Below are 25,975 nucleotides of genomic sequence, written 5' to 3' on the forward strand. Positions count from 1 at the left end.
CTGCTGACCTCTCATCCGGACAGCTACCAGGTTTCTGTCGACGCCCCCTTGGGCTCGTCGGACCACTGCCTGATCCGGACCTCAGTGCCTATCTCGGGTTGCCCACGGTTTAAACCGAATGGCTTTAGCCGAGTGTGGCACTACAGGTCGGCAGACTGGGATGAGATGCGGTCCTTTTTTGCATCCTACCCATGGGAGCGAGTTTGCTTCAGTCTGGATGATCCCGACGCTGTTGCCGACTCTGTCGCCGATGTGGTGCTTCAGGAGATGGATCTTTTTATTCCGTCTTCTGTTGTGCCTATCGGGGGTAGTTCTCGGCCCTGGTTTGGTAAGTCCTGCAAATTAGCCGCGCGCTACAAGCAGGATTGTTATCGAGCCTGGGCTGAGGCGTCAGCAGTTAGGGATGTAAATACCAGCCAGCTTAAAAAGAAGTATAACTCTGCCTCCAGGTACTTCAAAAGAGTGATTGCCAAGGCAAAGTCAGAACACGTGGCCAGCATTGGTGAGAGGCTAGTGCACCTTCCTTCGGGAACTCGCGCGTTCTGGTCTCTTGCCAAGGCTGTCCAGGGGAACTTCTGTAAGCCGTCCCTACCATCTTTGCGCAGGGGGGAGACTCGTTGGCCCACACCGCAAAAGAGAAAGCCGATCTCCTGGGCTCTCTTTTTGCGGCCAACTCGACTCTGGGTGACAAAGGTAACTCGCCGCCGAAAATCCAACGCGGCGAGACCACCATGTCCCAAATCCAGTTTATCCAGAGATCAGTGCGAAAAGCGCTGCAATCTCTGGATATTCATAAGTCGAGTGGGCCTGACGGGATACCCCCCCTCGTGCTTAGGACTTGTGCTCCTGAGTTGGCACCGGTTTTAACGCGCCTGTTTCGGTTCTCCTACTCCCTAGGCATTGTCCCGAAGTCATGGAAGACTGCCATTATCCACCCGATCCCAAAAAAAGGCGATGGCTCAGACCCGTCCAACTACAGGCCGATTGCCATTACCACCTTGTTCTCGAAAGTCATGGAAACGACCATCAATTGCCAGCTCATGAGGTACCTTGAGGATCACCAGCTGATTAGCGATCGTCAGTACGGCTTCCGACAGCGTCGCTCAGCTGGTGATCTTCTTGCGTACCTCACGCATCGATGGTCGGAGGCAATCGAGGGCAAGGGGGAGGACCTGGCGGTTAGTTTGGACGTGGCCAAGGCCTTTGATCGGGTGTGGCACAAAGCACTTCTTTCGAAGCTGCCTTCATACGGGCTGCCCGAGAAACTACGCGCCTGGATTGCCAGCTTTTTGGAGGGTCGGAGCATCAAGGTCGTTGTCGACGGTGCATGCTCGGACCCCAAACCAATTAATGCTGGCGTCCCACAGGGCTGTGTACTGTCGCCGACCCTGTTTCTTCTGCATGTCAATGATATGCTGCAAATTAGCAACATCCATTGTTATGCAGACGATAGCACGGGTGATGCACTGTACACGGCCCGCGCTAACGTTTCTCGGGCCTCTGCCGATGAGAACCGGACCAAACTTGTGTCTGAACTGGAGACCCTACTGGGTGAAGTTTCGGATTGGGGTCGGCAAAATCTTGTTGACTTCAATCCCAAAAAGACACAAGTATGCGCCATTACCGCTAAAAAACAGCCCTTTGTCGTGGATCTTCGTTTCGAGGGCACTCCCCTGGCTGCCTCAGCCAGTATCAGTATTCTCGGCGTTGACATTTCGAATGACGTTCAGTTTCGCGGTCATTTGGAAGACAAGGCCAAGCTGGCCTCCAAAAAACTGGGTGTGCTCAGCAGAGCGAAGCAGTATTTCCAACCGGGCCACCGCCTTCAGCTCTATAAGGCGCAAGTTCGGCCCCACATGGAATACTGCTCGCATCTCTGGGCGGGAGCACCCCAGTACCAGCTTCTTCCATTTGACCGCATACAACGGAGAGCGATTCGAATCGTCAACGACCGAGCACTTACAGATCGGCTCGACACTCTGGCACTGCGGAGGGACGTTAGTTCCCTCTGCATTTTCTACCGCATATACCACGGGGAGTGCTCTGAAGAATTGTTTGGAACGATTCCTGCCACCGAGTTCCGTCATCGGACGACACGACAGACCGCCAGGTTCCATCCACACCATCTCGATGGCTGGCAATCCACAACCGTACGGTTTGCGCGAAACTTCCTGCCTCGCACAGCAGCGTTGTGGAATGGTCTGTCCTCGGCGGTATTTCCAAACCGCTACGACTTAGGGTCCTTCAAGAAGCGAGCTTATCACCACCTCAAAGGCCGGCAACGCATCTGCGGTTCCTCTGGTATTGCTGATGTCCATGGGCGTCGTTGAACACCTCGGTGTTCCCGCTGCTCGTTTGCCCCCTTCTGTTATAAAAAAAAATACTTATATAACCACAGGGAAATTTGTCAACCGCAATGTTACCATAAACGACATCAAACAATAAAATTAATCAGGTACCATGATTGTTCCGAGTGGGACCCGGTCGTAAGCAGATACATCACGATTTCCGCTCACTTCCCGCTGTTTGACGACCCTACAAATGTACAATAGGGTGTCCAAACTTTTCATCTTCCTATCGATATAAAAAATGCTTTTTTATATTCTGGCACCAACCCTAGTTGGTACAAGAATAGCTATGACTCATAAAATTCTTGATTTCTTTTATTAAAAATCTAGTTCGAAACCTTGATATTAATGTAAAAAAAGAACCAAGAAATTCCTTCCTTAACGGTTTGGTTTGGTTATGCATCTGCAGTTCCAGCAGACCAATAAAAAAAATATTGTGTCTTAGATAAGATGATTTAGTTGTAAATTGTTGACGTTATGGACCATCGCACTAAAATACACACTTACCAAATAAAATAATAGCATCATGGTTAACCTATTTACCATATTACATCTTATTAATGATGTTTGCTCATCGAATTATTATTTATTACAAATTATAACAAGCGTGTTCAACTACGCCTCGTCCGCGTCCTGCCATAGATAATTTAGAGATAATAAAGTTTACTCTGACCCCAAACTTCGACCCTGTGATAGTACATCAGGATTTTGTCATTCGAACGGTGGTGTGCGAAACAATCAGCTGTCGCAATGGTGTTCTAAAATTTTTGAAAGACAAAATGAATTTGTGTGTGTTTTTTGTGTGTTTGTGCATAATTAGTGCCGTAAATGGATCTGGAAGTACGTTTTATTTAAATTATTTCACTTTTTGAATATTAATTATTTATTTAACTTGAAGGTATTTAGAAAACTATAAGATTATTAGTGTTTAAATTAAATAGTTAATTGATAACAAAATGTTTTATAAATCCGTGTTAATAATAAATTATAGTTAACTTTAAAAAGACACGATAATGCATTATGGTTTATCTCTCGTTCAAATATAATTTCTTTATATTTTCAATAATTAATTTAAGGGCAAGTTAATTATTATTAAATAATTACTATTGTATCATTTACATCCTTGTTAACTATAGAGAGTGGGATGTGAACTCAAAGATGATGATAATACGTATGGAGGAAACTAATTTATAAGTTACTCGTAGGTATTTTTAAAACGAAACGTTGATAAGGACCTTATCATATTAGGCATAGTCTTAGAGAGATCAGAGGCCAAGCTTATACAAATTTCACATGCCATTTTGTTACACAATATTGTATAAGAAAATGCTATATAAACCAAACATGTGGATATTTTATTTGGATTTATTTGTTGTCAACAACATGGTAGAACCTTTTAGCTTAAAAGTTTTTCATTAATTATTTGTATGTGTCTTAACTGCCATAATGATATCTGGATTCCTAATTACTTATCATGTTATTTACAAGCTGTTTATTATTAAAAACGCAAAGGTTTTAAGTCCGATCTTTGATCTGATTAATGGATTTGTTGTTATATAATCTGAATAAAGTTATAGGCCCAAAGAAAATATTGTTTAGTATTTTAGGCAGGTCGTCAGTATGCGTCTGTATGAGTATTCAATGCAATAGTGTAAACATAATCGGGTTGCCATTTGCTACTTGCCCTCCTACCTTTAAAAAAACCTAAAAAAGGATCGATCTATTTTTCCCTAGGAATTTAAAAAAAAGATATTTTTAAAAAAGGTCAGCTATTTCACAAACTAGCCACACTGCTAGACTGATACTTGGCAACATTATAAAAGTTAGACATTTAATTTCGACATTTGTTTGTAAATAATTACTTTACCGTTACCTAATGCATTACAACCAATGTTTGAATTTACATAAATTGTATACAAAACTGATTTATGAATTAATTTTCAGACTCTTTGAAAGATCCATATATTTGTGGACCACCGTCGTGTGCAGGTAAATAATATTTAGTTTTATGTGAAATTGCCTAATTTTCAAATCCTAAAGTTGGTTTAATATGAAGAAAAATTAATAAAACCTGGAAACATAATTTTCACATAAGTGAAAAAATTAACAAAAGAATTTTTATTTTAGCATCGGAGAAGTTCAAATATCTTGCACAAACAGTATATTACTACAGCTATAATGTAAATGTGGAGACATATTTTGCTGGGTCTAGCAACAACCGTTCAACATTGGATGTAACAGCGGAAGTAAGTGCTGTGTGCCATAGCTTAAACAAACATCTTTTTATGAAAAAAAATTAAATTGAATATTCCCTTTTCCTCACTTTTCTTGAAAGGAAGGCATGTGAAGGAGGAATATTCACTTTCTGTGTGCTCTCTTATTTGTTAATTAAAGATATGCAACATAGTTTAATGGACAGCATTGCTTTGCTATTTTGTCAAATTTAGGTAGCCGTCTGCTCCTTTGCCACCTAATACTATAAAATAATAAAATGTTTATCTAAATCATTTATTCTGATATTTCCAGGTAAAAGTACAATTCATAACTCCCTGTGAAGGTCTGCTACAGCTGCAGAAGATCACATTAACTGATCAAGATGAAAATTATGCTGTTGAGAGATCTGAAAAGTTTGTACAGGCCGTCTCTCAGTTTGATCTCAGGTAATATATAAAAAATATTTATAAATTAATATTATAATAAATTGAATATACTGCATTGTGTCTTTTTAATTAATTGTATGCTGCCTTCCAAAAAAAGTCAAGTCAAAATAAGTCCAGCCATTTTGTAGTTTAGTCGGAACTAAGATGGTTTTGCAGGCTTAAATAGAAATTTCAAAAATTTGATTTTATTAAAAACAACACAAATACATCATGTTGTTTTTATAGCCTTTTCTTAATATGTATACAATGGACCTTTAATAAAAAATTACCAATTGACAAATTAATATTAGTATTTTTAGTCTTAATATACAGGACAATCTTTTTGATATAAATATGTTTCTATACTTTTTCTTATTTGCAGATTTGCATTCCATGATGGTGTCATATCAGAGATATGTCCCAATCTATTGGAGGAGGATTGGGTGCTCAATTTCAAGAGAGCTATACTATCTCTGTTTCAAAACAGCATGAAGAGATTTGATATAAACTTCAATGGATTTGAGGTATGGAAATTAAATGATGATTTTAACACAAACTAACTGAATCTATAACTATGTATTTCAAATATAAAGACAGCTGTATATATACTATTGCTATCTCTGTTTTCTTCCAATGAGAATGATAAAGATGGCAAATATGTAATTATTTCAATTTTGCCGGAATTATATAATTGGCATACATAACACTTCAATCATAGTTTATGATAACTATCTAGTTTCTAGAATATAGAGTTGGACCTGGATAAGCAAGAGTCTAAGAGACCGCAATATTTTTCTAGGTTATAAAGGTTTCTCTTACCCGAGTTTCTTGCTTTTGGTGGTCATCTATTGGAATTATACATTGACTCACTTAACCAGGTTCATACATCATCAGTTCATTATATGTCCCCACTGAGGGCCAGAGCCTATCCTAAGTTACTAGGCTGACTAGGCCATAGTCAAGCATGACCTAGTGCAGTTTAGTTGACTTCACACATAGCTTTGAATTTTCTCGCAGATATGTGCAGGTTGCATCACAATGTTATCCTTCATGTTAAGAATCTAGGTTTGCCTGTATTTTATTCTACGATCTCAAGTAAATTTCATATTTCTCTTCCAGCAAGACATCCATGGCACATGTAATGTGGAGTACACAGTCAGGGGTCAGGAGAACACCAGCTTGATACTGGTGAAGAAGAGAGACCTTGCCTTATGTACAGATAGATATAAATATATGTCTATACTGCAGACTGTCAGATATGATTTTCAAAGTGTAAGTGTTGATTTTTGTATTATACCTACTTTGTTAATTTAATAATCATGGGTTTCTGAGATTGAAATGTCTGTTTAAAACATATCGTCATCCCCATCATTATCTTTGACAAAACAGAGATAACAATATGTTTTATGCAGGGATTTTGGTTTCAGAAACTCACAGTCAGTCTTGGATAACATTTTTTTGTTTGTGTTTTTCTTTTAATGAGAATCATTGGTACTCGTAAAAGATTCCTAGATATTTGACTAAGATAATTTTTGTAGTCATAAAGACACTGGGTTATTGATTTTTACATTTATTTGATTTCCTAATTTTTCATTTCAGAAATTCCAAACCTGGCCAGTTCTAAAATCTGAGAGCAAATGCCGTATTTCAGTAGACCATAACATCTACAAATCAGTGAACTGCAGAGAGAGACATCTCTTTGAACCATTCTCTGGGAAGAACTCGGGCGCTATGTCAACTGTCATACAAGATTTGGTATTGATCAAAGAACTTAATAGAACTGATATTGAAATAATGGAATCACAACCTAAAGGTGAGAGGCATAAAGTTTATAATTGTATCAACTTACTAAAGTTTGCATAGTTCTAGCTTTGATGGCTCCTATGTAAATAATTGTAACCCACAATTTTGTTATTTGCATCTTCTATGTTTTGTAAATTAACTTGATAAATAATAATCTCTGTGTTAATTTTAAGTTACTTTAGAAATAAGAATTGTAAATTTTGGTTTTCTATGCATTGTGATAATTCGTATTAATAATAAATGTATTATGTTGCGTTTTAAACTTACGTATATTTACATAGGAGCTGTATATTATTTGAATTTTGTATACAGCTTGGTTGGTGATACAGAAACGTTCAAACATACTTCACCAACATGTACCAATGAACAGAGGGGACACTGGTGAACTGAGATCTGCTAGAGATGTACTCAAACTACTCTGTCTGTAAGTAATATGATATAGCTAGCTGTCGCCCGCGAATCTGTCTGCGCGTAAATTAAAAAAACTTAATTAGTAGCCTATGTGTTCTTATAGACTAAGTTCTACATCTATGCCAAATTTCAGCGTAATCCATGCAGCCGTTCAGGAGACAACTTCTAAGAAATATCTATTTATTAATTGATCCAAACATTCGAACTTATTAATAAGATCCTCTCTTTTAAAAAATCTTTTTTTTAATACGGAAATGAAGTAACACAAATTACATGATAAGATTGACCTTTTAGAATTATAGATTAAAAAAAAGGGTATTGACTCATAGAGGGACGGACAACAAAGTGATCCTATAAGGGTTCCGTTTTTTCCCTTCGAGGTACGGAACCCTAAAAAAGCAGTGTGTTTGAAAAATTATTTGCTGTTCAGGTAGCTACTAAACATCTGTCATACTAGTGTCTCTTTTTTTAAGCAGAACCGGTTTTTTTTTAAATATAATCTGTATTACAGAGTAAAACAGACAGCTGAGGGTGAAGAGTCAAGCGTGGATGAGAACATGGACAGCGGGTCGATAGTGGGTCTGTGGGGCAGACTGGTGCGCTCCGCCCGCAAGCTGCACCACCCCGCGCTCGCGCAGCTGCTGGCAAGAGCGCCTACCATATGTCCTGCTGCCTCGTAAGTGACATTACTTCGAGTCGAGTTAGGTGGAACAGTGCCTCGAGTATACTCTTGAAAAGACTGACTTCTTAATTATTATAATACTTAAGCAATCTCTTAGTTTTTCATATAAGATCTCCCGTTATCGTTTGTTTCTCAGACCAAAATCTTCATATAAAACATTACGTTTTGGTCTTAGAAGCCCACGGTAAAACTGTTAAAAGTAGCCAGCAAATGAGTTTGAAGTAGTTAAACTTTCTAAATAAACATTCTTTTCTAAAATTGGATTCAAATAAAATTCTTACACTTATGCTTAGAGTTCTATGTTTAGAGTTAGGACAAATTACAAATAATTTATTGTCTTTTAAAATGTCTTCTAATTTGCACTACATTCATGTTGAATTGCATCGATATCCGTTGTGCGATTTTGAATATAACTAAAGTTTAGATAGAGAGAACTTTTTCGCATCTATAATATTAGTGAGGTGACTCGTACTCTATGTTTTATAAAATTTTCTAATATTTTAACTTTTTTTCCTAAGTAAACATATATTGGATGCATTACCGTACATAGCGAGTACGGGTTCAGTAGAACTAATAAAAGACAAGGTGATAAATGAAGATGTTGACAAGGAGACGAGACATGAATGGCTCATGTCTATGGCTATGATACCCAGGTAACAATTTTTATTTAATTTATATTACACTAGATAACGCCGACGACTCCGTCCGTGCAGAAAAAAAAATAGTATCCTATATGTTCTGGAAGACTATGTTCTACATCTGTGCCAAATTTCATTAGGATCCGATGAGCCGTTTTGGAGATAACAGATCAATACCCTGTAATAAACACCCATCTTCTTACTGTGAAGAAAAACATCGTGATGCTGCATATATCTGAGAAGAAATTCAAAGAAATGTGTGAAGTCAACTCGCACTGGGCCAAGGGTCACTATGGCCTAATCACCTCTAACTTAGTGTAGGCTCCGAGCCCCTCAGTGGGGACATATAATGAACTGATGATGAAACATCCATCATTTCAGCATACAATAAATATAGTATGTTTGCATTTCCAGGCCTAGAATAGAAATGTTAAAGAGCATGTTAGAACTACTGCAGAAGCAAAAGAATGATAAAATCGTCAGTTTTACCGTTTCATCTATGCTCCACTCTTACTGCAGGCACAGCGGGAAGTCATGTAAGTATGATTTTGTTATTTTCATCATCATCAGCTCACTATACATCCCCAGTAAGGGGCTCGGAGCCTACCTGAAGTTAGTGACTATGCCATAGTCATCACTGGCCCAGTGCGGGTTGACTTCACACATATCTTTAAATTTATTCACAGATATGGGCAGGTTGCATCACGATGTTTTCCTTTACCGTAAGAACGTCGGATAAATGTACATATGTAAATCGAAAAAGACATGGCGGGATTCGAACCCAGGACCTGTAGATTACAAGTCAAGTGCTTAAACCCCTGTGCCATCAACACTCTCTGTTATTTTATTTAATTGTAAATTTATCCTGAATGTTTGTAAAAATATAATTAAAAATAAATATAACGTCTATTTAATATTAAATGTTATTTTCAGTACGAGAATGTTGTGAAGAAGAAATCCCAAAGCAAATTCTCGAAGAGTTTCAAAATATAGTTATGGAAGTCATCAGCAAAGGTCTTCCGAACGCCGCACGTGAAGATAGGAACAAGGTAATATCATCATCAGCTTACTATATGTGCCCACTGAGGGCTCAGAGCCTACCCTAAGTTAGTAACTAGGCTATAGTCAATGTTGGCCCACTGCGGGTTGACTTCACACATATCTATAAATCTCTTCTCAGATATGTGCAGGTTGAATCACAATGTTTTCACAAGATATGATAATTCATAAGTATAGAAACAATAACTAATAAATGCATAAAAAACAAGTAATGATACAATTATTACACTATACTAGTAATATCTTGAAGAATGATTTTTTATTAAACTAGAATATTCCTTCAATAATTAATAATAATAAACACGACAAAATGCTACGACAAGCTTAGCTACAGTACGACAAGGATCTTATGGCGCATACAAAGCAGATTAGTTTGTCAGTCCATAAAGCGAGCTATAGTCGTTCAATCTTAACTGAACACTTCAACTGACAATTAAAATGTTGCCTAAACATACAGTTTTTTCTATTGAAACTATGAATTTAGACTTTCAGTGTGTACCTGGCTTTATATTGTTTATTTCTTTCCATATTTTCAGGTGACGTACGCAATCAAAGCTCTAGGAAATATCGGAGGCTTCAAGTCTGAATTTGCAGATGTTCTGATGAATGTGATCGGAGACGCATTAGTTCCTGTTCCTGTACGACTTACTGCTATTGATGCCTTTAGAAGAACACCTTGTACAGAGACAAGGTATGGAAGATTATTATGGTGGTTATACACTAGCTGTCGCCCGTTACTTCGTTCGTCGCGGAATTAAAAAAAACTTAATTAGTGTATATGTCCTTTCAGACGGTCTTCTATATCTACGTCAAATTTCAGCGATATCCGTTAAATCGTTTTGGAGATACTATCTAAACAAATATCCATCCAAACACTCGAATTTATAATATTAGTAAGATTGTGGTTAACCTGGAACTGCGCTGCGCAGTACCCGTCTCCCCGTCCCTTTATACCCCACTACATGTAATAATGTGTTCTGCGCAGCGACTCTTGCGATGTTCCGAGCGGACAATGTATTTGAATAATATATTATGTTTATAGAACCCTACGAAAGTCAATTAATTGACTAAGGTCGCGTTGGTACGATTTATCGTATATCAAATTAAATATAACTTCTGAATGACACATTAAGTCGCTATTTGTTGACTATGACATACCCTAAGTGGCAATATTTTATACTAAACTAGCGGACCCGACAGACGTTGTCCTGTCTATTAAAATAAAAAAATTAAATTAAAATTCGAATATTATTTAAAATTTGACACTGCGATGGTAGCGCCGTCTGTCGGATCCAAGGTAAAACATTCCAAAATCAACAACTACTAATAAATTAAAAATTAATTAAAAAAACATTGTCCAGCGGACAAAATTGTGAATCTAAACCATTCCCAGATCCCCTTGAACACACACAAAAAATTTCATCAAAATCGCTCCAGTCGTTTGAGAGAAGTTCAGTGACATACACACTCACAGAAGAATTATATATATAAAGATTTATGTTTAGAATTACCAGTGTGACGTTCCATAACTACATGTCTATGTGGTTATTCCTAAACCTTTTTTTTAATATGAAAGTAAATTAAATGGTTTTTATAGCGTTTTTTTAATAGTCATTTTTAATACTCAGTGTATATTTATGCAATTTTCAGGGAATACTTCTTAGAAACATTCCGTGAAGAGCTGGTGGATATAGAAGTGCGGATAGCATCGTATCTGCAAGTAATGCGATGCCCGGATCTAAATATCATAAGGAGGATATTCCACGCACTCAAAAACGAACCCGTTAATCAAGGTATAATCATTTATTTAAACACTAGCGGTCGCCCGCGACACCGTATATTCGGAATTTGATAAAAACATAGTAGCCTATGTGTTCTTCCAGACTATGATCTATATGTATGCCAAATTTAGCGATCCGTTCAGCTGTTCTAGAGATATCTTCAAACAAACATCCATCCATCCGAACTTTCGCATTTATAATATTATAATGCCACATGTACATTATATAGTAGTTTTTGCTTTCGCAATGAAAATTTAAAATAAGTATTAGGGTCTGTTCACACAGACCGAGACGAAATGCGGAACAGATTATAACGCAAATAAAATTGAGCTTTATGTAATTGGAATAAAGTTTAATTTTGCTCGACTTTTATTTGCGATTAAAATCTTCTGCTCTGTGCCCCGGTCGATGTGAATGGACCACGTACAATTTTTTTTATATGTATAATTACATGTCTATGTTTATCTCCTCAGCGGTAACGTTCGTATGGAGTCATCTAAACAACCTAGGTCAATCATCATTGCCCTCCCGGGTAGAGATCCAAGGTCTGCTGTCAGGGAACACCATGCCGCGACTAGACGACAGCCCCGACTTCAGAATGTACTCCAGGAACTACGAACAGAGTATATTCTTTGATCAATATAATGCAGGTCAGTTATTACAAATAATTATTCATCATCAGCTCACTATACGCCACCACTGAGGGGATAGGAGCCTACCCAATTTAGGGCTGACTAGGCTATAGCCAATGTTGGCCACATATCTTTGAATTTCTTCGCAGATATGTGCAGGTTGCATCGCCATGTTTTCCTTCACCGCAAGAACGTCGTATAAATACTATCAAGTAATCTTCTTTAGATATCTAATTAAAGAAAAAAATCCAACGCTATATGCAAAAATACAAGGCAACATAAATCTTTGAAACTAATATTGTGTCCTAACGTCGCGTACATACAACGATGAATCGTTAACGACAGTTGTCTATTAGACTACGGCTATAACGAGTCAATTTATTTATATAGCGAGGAATTATTTACAAGATAATTAGTAGCCTATGTATTTCTCCAGACTATGTTCAGTCGTTCTAGTGATACCTTCAAACAAACATCCATCCATCTAATCATTCGTATTAATAATATTTATCCGATAATATTTTCAGGTGGTAATTATGAAGCGAATGTAGTATTCTCTCCTGATTCATACATACCGCGCTCTTTGTCACTCAACTTGACTGTTGATATGTTTGGCGAATCCATCAACCTACTAGAGGTAAGTTTTAAAGTATATATGCCACTGAAAAATTGTGGATGCTGGCAATTTGTAATTTGCCTAGGCAAACACTACTCTGTAGAGTAGATCTAATTGTATCCTAACATATTACTAACCGTGGCTTTCCGAGTCCATAATCTTTGTTTAAAACATATTGTTTACTTTGTTTTGTTAATGACAGGGATTATGATATGTTTTATACAGAGATTATGGTCTTAGAAATCCACAATAAGTACAGTCAAGTATATTGTCACTGTACGAAATATTATTTTTCAGATCAAAGCCCGTGGTGAAGGTTTCGAAAAATACTTCGAAGCTTTCTTCGGTAAGAACGGTCCTTGGAGTAAAACAGAAATAACAGACAAAATAAATAAACTACGTATAATGCGGTCTGCAAACGAAGCTGAGGATTTGAAAGAGAAAGTTGACGGCTTAGGTTATAATAATAATGCATTGAAACATCGATATCCAATGGCGGAGTTAGGATTGAAAGTGTTTGGGAATGAAATATCTTTCTGGAGTGCTGAAGGTCCGGATGAAATTGTCAAGTCTTTAGAAAAATTGAATCCTAAGTTGAGAGTACTAGAAATATTGTCTGGAAAGGTAAGTTTAGTAAGATTTTTATCTATTTTGTTCAAATTTAATTAAAAGATAAACATGATTTCTTGAGGGCTTTTTATAAAGTAAATAAAATAATTTGGCTCGATTTCTAGAATCGAATAGTCATTTCGGTTACAAAACGCATCGGAATACCAAAAAAAACTGTCCAATATAATACTGTCCTTGTATTTCATTAATATGAAAATTAATAAGGAATTTATCTCTTATGCTATAGGAAATAAAGTACAATAAGGCATCCTTGTTCCTGGACACGACGTTCTCAGTGCCGACTGGTTGCGGGCTGCCACTCAATATGAACCTGATGGGCACCAGCTACGTGGATACAAAGATGTCGGGCACTGTTGTGGATAGATTCGAGCAAGCTGGCAATCTAGACTTCGCTGGTATGATTAGACCTAGGTAAGTATTCAGAATTGTAAATCTATAAAAAAATCCTGTTTGCTAGTTGAGTTATATTTGATTTTGAGTGCCTAAATATGTGATAATGGTGAATGATTGAAATCTTAGTTCTTACTAATATTTAGTGGCTGTCGCCCGTGACTCCGTCCGCGTAAAGAAGAAAAGAACAGGAAAAAACTTAATAAGTAGTCTGTGTGTTCTTCCAGACTATGTTCAAAATCTACGCCAAATGTCATCGCAATCCGTTGAGCGGTTCTGCCGATATCTTCTAACAATTATCCATCCATCCATTAATGTAAATTTTAACATTTATAATAAAAAAAGTAAGATATGAGTAAAAAGTAAGATGCGAAAGTTTAGATATGGGTTAGAAGGTGTCGCCAGAACGGCTAAACGGATCTCGCTGAAATTGCGCATAGATGTGGAACAGTGTTTGGAAGAATTCAAACTAATTAAGTTTTTTTTTTAATTCCGCGCGGACGAAGTTGCGGGCAAAAATTAGTTTTTAAATAATATTTTATTCCAGTGTTGCGGTGAACATAGCTGCAACAATGGGCGTGGTGGCGGTCTCGCTCAGCTCCAGCGCGGTACGACTGAGCGCCCGCCTGTACACCGCCACTGCGCTCGAGGCTAAGCTCAGTCTGCGCGGACTCAACGTCGGTAGACTGGATCTATCACTGCCCAGGGATAAGCAGGAGATATTTGCCGCTAAGTAAGTTTTTTATGTACTTAATAGACCTCACAGATCTTTGAATATAATGATTGGATAATTGAAAAATCATTGAGTATAGTGACAATAAGTTTTGCAAGAATTTGTCGAAGGCTTATCATTATGTTATATTTACAGTTTTTTTGTTTTCATCTTGCCGTTAACTACTATCACAGAATTAAGTACTTGGCCACAAGGATGCTAAACTTGTAACACATATCAATATGTTAGGTCAGAGCTGGTGATTTTACACGGAGAGCGAGAGCTGCAGCAGCCGGGGCTGAACCGCAACCGCATCGCGCGCAGCACCTGCAGCTGGACTACAGTAGACCGCGCTATAGGCATTAAACTCTGCGCTGCTTACCAGGTAGAGTTAGCTCACTTCGTGGTGCTATTTCTATATGTTTACGGGACTGATGCATGCACTTTTCTTGACGCTTAAATTCTGCTCCTACTTACAAATTTAAGTGCTTAAGATGATTGCATAAAAAAAACAATTACTGTATAGTGTGGTATACGTTAGTATTATCGAACTTTTAAAGCACACAAGATATTCAAATAAATTTCGAGGTCGAACACCACCGGCTTACCGCACTGTACTTTCGATAAGAGAATCATGTTCATGAAGTTGAATTGCTATTTAAAAAGAAACTTATCATAGAAAGTAAAATATGTGTAAAAGTATTATAATTTTAAAGCAAAACAAAGACTATTATTCCCAGTAACTTTATTCTCTAACTTTTCAGTTCCCGAACATGACGAATTTACACAACGCACCATATTTCCTTATGAGTGGGCCGGCTAAGTACATCCTGTCACTGGAAAAGGCGGACCCATCTGCCAAAACATATGCATTCCAATACAAATGGCAGAAAAATGACACCGCTAATGTTATTGGTTTCTCTTTCGACACTCCAGATAGCAAAGTAAGTTATTAATTTCATTTTTTTTTGTTTCGAAGAAATTAATACGTGAATATTTAATAGTTCAGTTTTTTTCGTGACTTGCATTATAAAGTATCACACAGACTGGGTGGAAAGCAGATTTTATATCGCTTTTTTCGCGATTTTATATACTTTCCCGCTAATCCAAGTTCGACTGTACATTTTAATTTCTAGGAGAAACGAATGATAGATGCATCAATGATAATATCAAATACGAGCACATCCGCATCTTTGAGTCTACAATCCGCACGCAGTACTCTCAGAGCTCGCGCCCTCTACCGGAATTTACCTCACGACAAATCTCTTCAAGCGAGTCTTGATGTAGACGGACGTAAGCAATTTGATACAACAATGTCTATCAAACGACATGATATCAAGTATGGATATGTCTGGATACCACATGCGTATTGGGTCATCAATAATGAAACTATTGCTGAACTTTCCGGTAAGCCATAACATTTAAAAAAATTAACTCTTGTATGTATAGTGTGAAAGATAATGCTCTACAAAATTTAAATTACCTCATTTTTCCTTTCTAACCGTGGGTTTCTGAGACAAACAGGGACTGTTTAAGACATATTGTTATCTCTTTATTGTCAAAAATAATGACAGAGATGACGATAATAATAGAGAATTGGCGCTCAGAAACCGACGGTAAAAAGACGGTAAATATAAAAAGGAAAGATTTCATTGTTTTGTTTGCACTCAACTGAGCTGAGCTACACTGTCCCTGGGTGTCAAAATATATATTATATTTATTAATAGTTTTTTTAATTCCACGCGGAGGAAGCCGCGGGCAACAATGCCCTTCTCAGGCTCTGAAAGAAAAACAAATATAGCAATATTTTTTATACATTGTACAGTTGAAATTCCTGGATTTGTTTATTTTTAAAAGCATAAAATTTCAGGTACCGTGAAAGTGAAAACTAAAGGCGGAGTCACACAATGGGATATCACCACGGACTTTCAGACAAGACAACTCGCCAGTCGTTTGATTGGCTACTATACTTTGAACGGACCAACTCACGGCGCGAAGTTGCAACTCGATTATGAGTTTTATAGGAATCCTAAGCAGACTATTAGGTTGGAAGGTGTCTATAGCGAGCGAGTACTCGGCTATAGACACGACCTTTATGGAGAGTTGTCTATGGATTTCACTGCGTATCCGGGATACAACTTTTACGCTGTACTCAGGAATGTGGTAAGTTTTTATAATAGATAAATGATTAAACGATCAATATTTTTTCTTCATTTTATACAAAGTTCTATGGCTCTTTTCGAAACAAATGGCTTATTATTTATGGCTCTTACCGAAACGTATCTATAATCTATTTAACTAAATATTTAAATTTCAGAAAACACAAAGCCACATCGACATTGGCTTCAACGTGAGTGCGTCCCGCCAGCAAAAGTTGGACCCGGCATTTACAGTGACATTCAAACGTATAGACAAACTGAGCGGAGTGAAGTTAGCTGCAGAACTTGCTATGACACGACCACCTAGACCTATACTGATGAAATTTAACTTTGAAGAGGTTAGTACCTGCGAGAATGTTAGTTATTTTAAGGCGATTTAATTTTAATTCTATAAAAATACACGAGTATCCTTTCCTCTAACTGTAGAATCTTTGGCCAAATTGAATAACAGTCTTGCATTTATTTATTACTGAGACATTTCCATGCTATGCTATACATCTACGTCAAATTACAGCGAAATTCATGCAGCCGTTCTCCAGGTTCTTTCTAACAAACATCCATACATACATCCAAACACTCGCATTTATTATGTTAGTAAGATACTTTATTGTAGACATCAAGTAGATCACAGATATCTTAAACTCCAATCATAAGAAATACTTTATTCTTTCCACAGACAGGACCAAAGTACTCAGCTCTAGCGGTACTGAACTTCAACCCGAAGTCTCGTGAGATCGTACTATCTGGGTACGTGTTCGCACCCGCGGGCTCGCAGCTGTATGTAGACGCGGAGGCGAACATCACATTACCCACGCTACACCCTTGTACATTGCGCGCCAAGCTGCATGAAAAACAACCAAATGAGTTTCAGGTTGGTATTCACGAAAAACAATGAGTTCTACAATGGTATATAAGAATAGAAGTCCAAGTTGGTATACACTAGAAACAATGAGGTCCAAGTTGCTATACGAATTGGAGAAACTATTAAAATGAGTTCCAGATATAAACGAAAAAAAAAATTAAAGAGCTAATTTTGACCGTAAGTAATGTTCGTTATATTCTCATTTTGCAATGCATATATGTTTACAGCTAAACGCCGTGGGTATTTGGTTTACCGGTGTGGACTTCAACGTAGACGCGCTGTACCAGGACCAATCTAAGACCAATCTAGCCTCGCACCGCGTCAAACTGATACTGAACAGTAGCCATTTCAAAGATATATTGGTGGATGCACGCTTCACCCAGGACAACCGTCAGATTACATTTATTGGACAGGTATGGGCGTCAAAAAAATATATGTTAAAACGCATTTTTATGAAACCAATACGTGCAGTTGTTTTAATTGTATTCGTTTTTATGCAAAATTTTGTTTTTCACTTACTAAGTGAGATTTGGGTGTTTTCCTTTGGTCCGATAGGTCTAACAATAAATGAGAATTTTGTTATCCATTGGGTCGATTACTACATTCTGTGATTCTTAAATTAGTACTAGTAATTTATACTAAGTGGTTATTAAATTTCACTCAACACGTTACTTAATCCTAACCTTATTAAGATGGATGCGGTACTGGTTCAGTGTCGCCCTCTGGTGTATACACTACAACAATTACGAAATTCTATCTATACATAACACCTTATTGGCTCTTTGTGCGAGTCGCTACGCAGAATACAATGTTAGGTATAGGACTGCGGTGGGAGGATACTGCGCAGCTCAGATGACCTTGAGGTACGAAGATATTTTAAAAGTTTAATACTTTGCACAGGGGGAGTACAACACAGCGAGTTATCGTGCGTTAGTACGTCACGTGTCAGTAGCTGAGCAACGATTCAGTACGTACGGGGAGGTGGACGCCGCCGGTCGCGCATACAGCCTCACTCTGAACGCCGACCTCAACAATAACACTGATGTCAGCGCACATCTTCACTTTGATCAGTATGTATCAATGTATTTCTACATACCATATGGAAAATGAGTTTTCAACAATGGTGGAGGCCAGCATAATAACATCTGTTGCATAAATTAGTCGGCTCGTCCGCTGCAATACAGTCAATTCCACATTTCGTCGAATGTGTGTGCGTTCTACAGATCTAATTTTAGATATCTTTCCCCATCCCTGTTTTATAGGAAATGGGCGGGAAGGGAAAGTGGATTTAATGGAAGAAAGTACGCATAGGCAAAGGAAATATTATCTTTCAGTGCGTCTCCTCCTTTGTCAATTAAAGGCAACGAATCTGCAATTGCGGATGTCACTAAAGTAGCGTTTACTTCACTATTTCAACGAATTCAGTTCCAGCTTGCTCACATCATACACAATCTCTTTCCAGATTACGTGACGTAGAAATATCGTACCAGCGTTCAAGCACGGAACTACAGAAGCGTCTTAGCGCATCAATAAACTGGGACGCGAACCGCGACCCCTCACAGAAGCTGAGCGTGGACGTGCAGCTGGACAACAAGGGGAGATGGCACCGCGCCGGACACATCGCGCTGTACTACCCCGGCAGAGTTGTAAATGGAGAGTTTGACTTCTTACTTAAAGGTAAAATCGTTTATTCGTATATTAACTGTCGCCCGCGACTCCGTCGGCATGGGATAAAATAACAAAGTAGCCTGTATGTTCTAGGATATGTTCAAAATCTGTGCCAAATTTTATCAAGATCCACTGAGCCGTTCACGAGATACCTTGTAATAAACATCCATATCCATCTAAACTTTAGCATTTATAATATTAGTAGATTGTTTTGTGGCCATCATAAAGGGGAATTTGTCATATCGTGGCGATCTTTTGGGGAGGCCTATGCCCAGCAGTGGGCGTCATATGGATGAAGAGAGATTGTTTTGCAGTATTTGTCCCTTACGTTAAATCCTTAATGTTTGTTTTTTTTAAATATATATTTTTTAAGAAAAAGATACAATTAAATTTTCATGTGGCTAGTTTTAATATTTGATCGGTTGATATTTGTATAATGAATCAGATTGGTTCTGCGAATGGCACGTGCGCATGGGGTGGGCGAGTGACGCGACAGTATTGTGGCGGGTCAAGATGTACTCTGAAGCGCGGGAGGAGACTGTGTACGCGCTGCTCTCCAGTCTGGACACGCCCTTCGCCGGCTGGCACGATACCAGCTTCAATGTTATGTGAGATAACTTATTTAATAATATTGTGCGCTTGTTTCATATTAACTTTTGATGTAAATGACATATTATAAAATATTGTAAATTGATTTATTCTTTTCGTGGGTTTCTGAGAACAAAATCTCCGTTTAAAACTATCTATGTTTTTTCATTTTTTAAAGATGATGATAAAATAATCAACAGCCTCATTTAAGTCTAAACGACGCTAGTGTCATTTCTAACCAAAATACTTGACAATTCTCTCTGTTACCCGTCAGGTGGCGTTACCAAGACAACCTACAAGCACTGAACGGCAGCATGAAGTGGCAAGAAGACTATCTGGCGTTCAATCTGCTCGCTGACTACATGTTCAAAGCTAATGAGTTCTATGGTGAGCTGAGCGCGCTCGTCAACTCCACTATACCCACGTTACCTCGAGCAGCGGCTATAGCACGGCATAGAGCGGTCTGGAAGAAGAGTGCGGACACTTTACTTAGTTTTCAGGTCTGTTTCTTTTGTAACACTGCATACTGATGTGTATTAATATGCTAATGAAAAATCTTTTTTTTAGTACAATGATGAAGGAAAGTTGATGATTAATTCCTCGTGGAATCTGGAAAGAGGTGAAAAGGAGAATAACATCACAGGCAGAGTAACTCTCGTTACTCCATTCCAGGTAAACGATATTTTACTTTATGCATAGAATTATTATACATTAATAAAATGAACACCGAACCCAATTTTGGATGGATGGATGGATAATTGCTAGAGGGTATCTCCAGAAAGCTTCAACGGATTTCGATAATGTTTGGCATAGATGTAGAACATAGCCAGGAAGAACAAGTAGGCTACATAATTTTATTTTTTAATTCAGTTTAAAGCTAAACTTATCATATAATCTTCTATCTACAAAAAAATTCTACGTAATGTGATTGTGGGAATAAGCAAATCAATAATATTTGTAACTTAATCTTTTCCAGGGCTACACAAGTGGATTCCTCCGTACAGAATTCGTACTCGGTCACAAGAGAGACATCAAAGGCATTACTTATTTAGATTTGGAGGAGAAAGTCGTCAAAATTTATGTTGATGGTGAGTTTTTTATATTATGATTGCATATAGACTGAATAGTAGTAAATTGTATATAGTATCTGCAAATGCCTATGAGCAGTTACTTCGCTGTTTTGGCGAATTTAAGCGGCCGCTTGTTCGTATGTCACTTATGCTAAAAAAAATACTTGAAATCGCCAAAATAGCGAAGCCACCGCTGCTCACAGACATTCACATTTGTAGATGCGTTGCCGTTTGCTTGCGTTTAATCGGTGAAGGAGGGGACGTACAGAAAGAGATTCCCCTTCTCCAGCAAATCCACTTCCACTTCCCAACCATTCCTTATAAGAGTGGGGAGAGAAAGAAAGAACGCTATGTGACGGTACTGTTTCAAATATACAACAAAATGTATACCGTGTTTCAGGTCATATGCGACGCATAACTAACTGTATGTTAGTAGTCAACGTGACAAGTCCCGCCAGTGAGATGTCCCGCATGGCCGCACGCTTCGGCTTCGTAGAGCGTGACAGGCATCTAGTCGCCATGGTCGTCACGCCGAATTCTACTACAGGTTAAATAATGTTATAAGTACAGATTATGCAAATTTTAACATTTGTCAAGGCCATTTATGATATATGTGGTGTTACTGAAGGTTCATAACACTCTATACAATGACAAAGATATCTGAAATCAGCTCACTAGCGCCCTCCTGTCAACGTCAAATCAGTGTCACAAGATCCTTTTAATACTTTTTATGCCCCTGTAGGTTTTAAATATTTTTCTATAGAACTAATCACGATAGCAGGTCTATCTCACTGGGTCAGATATCCTTATTTGGCTTCCCGTGGGTTTCTGATATCAAAATCATCAGAAACCAACGGTAAAACAAAACATCTTGACAAGTTCTTCCTTAAACAATGCGCTCTGTACCAAAAACTATCATGATTAACTAAGTTCCACTGCGTTCGTAAATATCAAATTGATTATTTTTTGTTATTTCCTTAGGCATTGAAATCTTGCTGAAGCTGGTTACGATGCAAGATTTCCACGTGTTCGGTCACATCGCATTGCCCATACAGTACCTCAACCGCGCCATGATCACCGCAAAGCGCGCGCCCCAAGAAGTTAGTACATGTCATAAAAATACTTGCTTACAAATATAAATAAAATCGACTTAAGTTAATGTAATTATGTACACTTTAGATGTGGACGATTATTTTCAGAACTGTTTGATCGTTCGTACTCTTGACGATTCCAGATAATGTCTAAAAGAACCTTAACTCCTTTAACTGGTAGAAGCAATTTTGTGTCTCAGAAAAATAAAAACTTTTTTTTTGTTTATTGTGGGTACTTTAATAATTTTTATTAAAGAAAAAAAACAATCATATTTGGTTGAAGAAAAAAAACATGGTGGCAATATCCTTGCCAACACCAGTATGAGCTCTGTTAAATTCTGTTCATGGTGTTTCCTCTTGCAGTTGCTGAAATAATTTAAAACATGGGTGCTACAAAATGGAAAAAATCATAAAAATGTTGGTGGCACATATATTGCCACCATCAGTAAAAGGGTTTTAGTAATTACTAGTTACTAGTATACTAATTAGTACAAACATTCGGCAACGTTTGTATTCCCATATGTTTGTCTCGGTCTGGCGCTTACGATTCCTTTAAAGGTTGCCTACAGTTGTCTTTTTCAATCTTATTTAGCATGAAAGAGACGCAAGAACTTTAAACCTTGATGATTATTGGTACGATGCGATTTTTCATGATTATTGTCTGCAGCTGGACTTCCGCGTGGGCTGGTCAGAAATGGACTTCGGCTTCACAGGGATATGGCAATGGCGTTCAGCACTCGATTTTGTATACGTATACAAATTGTATACGCCTCTAGACGGCTTCGAAGAGAACGGATTAGTACTTAAAAATATCTTCGGTGTAAATACTGGCGGTGGATTGGATACTGAGTTGTCTATGAGATTGTCTAAACATAAGGTAAGGTTACACTGCTGTTGCTTTGTTCTTAGATACTTCCTGACTTTAGGTTTTGATTGACATATAAGTTATTTGTATTGACATATAATGTCGTACACATACACTTAAAAAAACAATGTGTCAAATGTCAGTCAAAAACCAAAGTTAGATATATACCACATCGACATCGCTGTAAAGTTTAAATGGTGGTGGTACTGTCGTTCTCTTTGATGAAACAGAAAAGGCATTGTTTTTCTAAAGACGTTTCATGCGCATGCGCATTGGAAAACAAGCAACTGTTTATGGAACAATAATAATTTTAATTTAAACGTGTTTCAGTTTGGTATAGCAATGTTATTGGTAGACAAAGGTAAAGGTTTGCTAGACGTGATAAAAGACCACTTCCAACACAAGCCGAGTGACCCGGACATGTTCGTGGAGAACTTTGATACAACGGCCAATGTAGTACTTGACACATTGTACTATCCTACGATCACATTCCACGCGCACATGATGAAGGTAACAGTAAGATAAGATCACTTTTATAATAGTATATTAGAGTGAGGCTCTGAGGAGTTTAAAAGATTGTGCTAAGTTTTTGCAAATTTTAGTCAAATTAGGAACGGTTGAGGCGCTGCTATCGTGGTTAGTTCTGTCAGAATAGATATAAAACCTTCTTAGAAATAGAAAATGACATGACAGTATGTATATACACCTTTTGACATTTTCAACCTTGTTAGGAGGGCGCTTGTGAGTTTTAATAATTTAGTTTGACTTTCGCCTACCGGTTCAATTAGCTTTGTTGGTCTATTTGCAGCGTTGACATTATGACTACGGAGAAATCATTATGGAAACTATATAATACTTACTTATTTATATATGTTACATTTATTTTTTAGTTTGTGGGGCCTGATGAAGAAGACATATTGGAAGTCAACGCAACCTTACATTTGCCGAACAAAACACCTATCATTCTTACTGATGTATTCGTCTTGGAGGTATTTTCTTTTTTTAACTATACTTTTAACATCATTGGAAAATAAAAAAAACAGTCGCAAAGATAATTTACATGTTAAAAAATAAATTAACCGATCACTCTAAGAGAGAAGCTATATAGTTTTTCCTAGCGGCAACACACTGCTCGTTTCGCATACCTCTATCAGTTTCCATAGTTGAAACACTTATTCTCTTTTTCCTTAAGATTTTTTTAATGCAAGTGTTACATTAAAACTATTTTGTTACAGACTTACGCAGAAATGCGTAACACGCTTAATTTAATTACACCATTCCAAGCTATTAAAGAGTTAAAGTCGGTTTACACGGTGGACATCACGATAGGACAGAAGTTCAACGTGACATGTGTCGCTTTACTATATAACGGCACATACTGGCATGAGGTAATTTACAAATATATTACCATCAAAGACTACCACCAAAGACATATTTAAACACTATTATCTTATTTAATTAACTGCGGGCTTCTGAGACCAAAATATCCGTTTGAAACATATTATCTCCCTTTCGTCAAAGATAGACAAGTATGACGATATGTTTTATACAGAGATTTTAGTTTCAGAAAGCTACGATAAATAAAAGCAAAAAGATCAAAAAAATCTTAGTAGTAGTAATAACCTTAAGAGAAAGCAGATTTTTAAGGACCGAAGTAATAGATATGAACGTTTAGTTTTAAGTTACAATTACCCTCTTTATGTTTTAGAAGTATTTGTCCGTCTTTCTCTTTTATATCTTTCTCTTTCTAACATGTATGCATATTATACGTTGTACAGATCTCATATAAAATTCTATATGAGCACGAAAGCGGCGAGGATGACGCGTACCAGTCGTACTTAGCTTCAGTAGGAATAGCAACCCCACTGGCTGTGTTGCCCGGCCTCGAGGCACGCGTTTCTGCACGACTTGAGGACGCGCTGTGGAAGATGGCCGCAGATATCAGCATGCCCTCCTTCACTGTTAACGCACTCGCACGACTAGAGGTACGGTAATGATATGGGTACAGGTACGCGTACGCGTGCACGTATATGTATTCAGATTCTGGTACAAGTAAGGCCCTAGGTACACATCGGAACATATAGTCGCTAAGAGTTCCTAATATTCTATTTCTTACTAATTTTATAAATGCGAATGTTTAGATGTATCGATGAAATTTTCGAGATGAAACCATACACTATTAGTTTTGACAATTTACGTTGACTTTTGTACTAAATGCCTATGAATTCAGAAAAGATTACTTTGCCCCTTTTCTGCTATAAATGATTGTAAATTATGCTCATATTTTACACATATTTGAAGTGTTCTTTTCAATATTCTGAACGATTCATAAATTTGTGGATTTTCTTCACTTTTATTATATTTTTTTTATTCCTAAAAATCTGAACAATTTACAATATTGAGTGTGTGAAATTAATTTAATTTAGTAATAAAGTAATTTTGGAATATTTCAGTTGGACGATCCATTCATAGAGACATCGGGAAGTCTGAATCTCACGTCTACATACTTGGAGGATTACTTCATCAAGATGGAGTTCAAGAAAGACTTCTCGGACGTGGAGAGTGTAATGGGCGGCGGTATACAGATACAGCAGGGAAATTATAATAATTATGTAAGTTAAAATTTTTGGTTTTCTAATAATTGAATATTCAATAGTAACATCTTTGTAAAAAAAAAACAAGACAAAGGTTAGAAATCTTGTCTCTTTTTCTCCAAAGTCCATGGTATTAGAATTGCCTACAATAAGGATATAATCTGGGTTTCTGAGACCACTATCCTTTGTTTTGTCAAAGATAATAACTGGGGTTACGATATGTTTTATACAGAGATTTTCGTCTCAGAAACCAACGGTTAATGTGTTCTTTAATTATTTAAAAATATAGACTTCTATAGTCTCTATCAACATTGAAAAGTGAGGTATCCATTTAATTTGTATTCTCCAAAATGTCAGTTTTTTTTTGTTTTAAGGTTTTAATGCTGAAATTTCAGTAAAAACAACTTTTAACATAACTAATTGTTCAATCCAGTTATTCGCGGACGCAGTATGGCGGCCAGCTCCGCGTCACGTGCGGTTCAAAGCACGAGGTGCGCTCGTCCCCGTACTGGAGCCGTCAGACATCGCGCTGCAGTACAGCGAAGAAGGTGGACAGAGGACATTGATTGTGGACTTTAATAACCAAGACAGTTATTACTCGTTGAAAGCGGATCAACGACCGGCATCGCTTAGTGTCGCGCTTAGTAGCCCTCATAAAGGATTCAGGTTAGTTAAGAAAGTTATATGAAAGTAGCATTTTCACGCGACTTCGTATGAGCAGAATTTAAAAAATGCTT

General features: G+C 37.5%; 1 protein-coding gene across 1 annotated transcript in view; it reads left to right on the plus strand.

The window, feature by feature from the left end:
- The first annotated feature begins 3,035 nt into the window (after nt 1-3,035).
- Nucleotides 3,036-25,975, plus strand: part of Apoltp (Apolipoprotein lipid transfer particle) — a 40,050-nt gene continuing 17,110 nt past the window's right edge. The window contains exons 1-41 of the mRNA XM_013313287.1: nt 3,036-3,188; nt 4,293-4,337; nt 4,476-4,594; nt 4,875-5,008; nt 5,370-5,511; nt 6,107-6,259; nt 6,587-6,800; nt 7,103-7,214; nt 7,713-7,877; nt 8,402-8,536; nt 8,936-9,057; nt 9,455-9,570; nt 10,117-10,271; nt 11,231-11,373; nt 11,835-12,011; nt 12,521-12,630; nt 12,907-13,233; nt 13,466-13,650; nt 14,177-14,362; nt 14,591-14,726; nt 15,106-15,285; nt 15,478-15,748; nt 16,212-16,504; nt 16,659-16,838; nt 17,177-17,371; nt 17,590-17,775; nt 18,263-18,432; nt 18,825-19,039; nt 19,476-19,638; nt 19,893-20,118; nt 20,186-20,290; nt 20,595-20,706; nt 21,089-21,235; nt 21,670-21,788; nt 22,447-22,656; nt 22,975-23,154; nt 23,535-23,633; nt 23,880-24,032; nt 24,423-24,629; nt 25,098-25,256; nt 25,672-25,904. Of these exons, the coding sequence (XP_013168741.1) occupies nt 3,128-3,188; nt 4,293-4,337; nt 4,476-4,594; nt 4,875-5,008; nt 5,370-5,511; nt 6,107-6,259; nt 6,587-6,800; nt 7,103-7,214; nt 7,713-7,877; nt 8,402-8,536; nt 8,936-9,057; nt 9,455-9,570; nt 10,117-10,271; nt 11,231-11,373; nt 11,835-12,011; nt 12,521-12,630; nt 12,907-13,233; nt 13,466-13,650; nt 14,177-14,362; nt 14,591-14,726; nt 15,106-15,285; nt 15,478-15,748; nt 16,212-16,504; nt 16,659-16,838; nt 17,177-17,371; nt 17,590-17,775; nt 18,263-18,432; nt 18,825-19,039; nt 19,476-19,638; nt 19,893-20,118; nt 20,186-20,290; nt 20,595-20,706; nt 21,089-21,235; nt 21,670-21,788; nt 22,447-22,656; nt 22,975-23,154; nt 23,535-23,633; nt 23,880-24,032; nt 24,423-24,629; nt 25,098-25,256; nt 25,672-25,904 (6,740 nt within the window). The 5' untranslated portion in view covers nt 3,036-3,127. The remainder of the gene's footprint in view (nt 3,189-4,292; nt 4,338-4,475; nt 4,595-4,874; nt 5,009-5,369; nt 5,512-6,106; nt 6,260-6,586; nt 6,801-7,102; nt 7,215-7,712; nt 7,878-8,401; nt 8,537-8,935; nt 9,058-9,454; nt 9,571-10,116; nt 10,272-11,230; nt 11,374-11,834; nt 12,012-12,520; nt 12,631-12,906; nt 13,234-13,465; nt 13,651-14,176; nt 14,363-14,590; nt 14,727-15,105; nt 15,286-15,477; nt 15,749-16,211; nt 16,505-16,658; nt 16,839-17,176; nt 17,372-17,589; nt 17,776-18,262; nt 18,433-18,824; nt 19,040-19,475; nt 19,639-19,892; nt 20,119-20,185; nt 20,291-20,594; nt 20,707-21,088; nt 21,236-21,669; nt 21,789-22,446; nt 22,657-22,974; nt 23,155-23,534; nt 23,634-23,879; nt 24,033-24,422; nt 24,630-25,097; nt 25,257-25,671; nt 25,905-25,975) is intronic.

This window comes from Papilio xuthus, unplaced genomic scaffold (genome assembly GCF_000836235.2).
Source record: "Papilio xuthus unplaced genomic scaffold, Pxut_1.1 DF827570.1, whole genome shotgun sequence".
Lineage (NCBI taxonomy): Eukaryota > Metazoa > Arthropoda > Insecta > Lepidoptera > Papilionidae > Papilio > Papilio xuthus.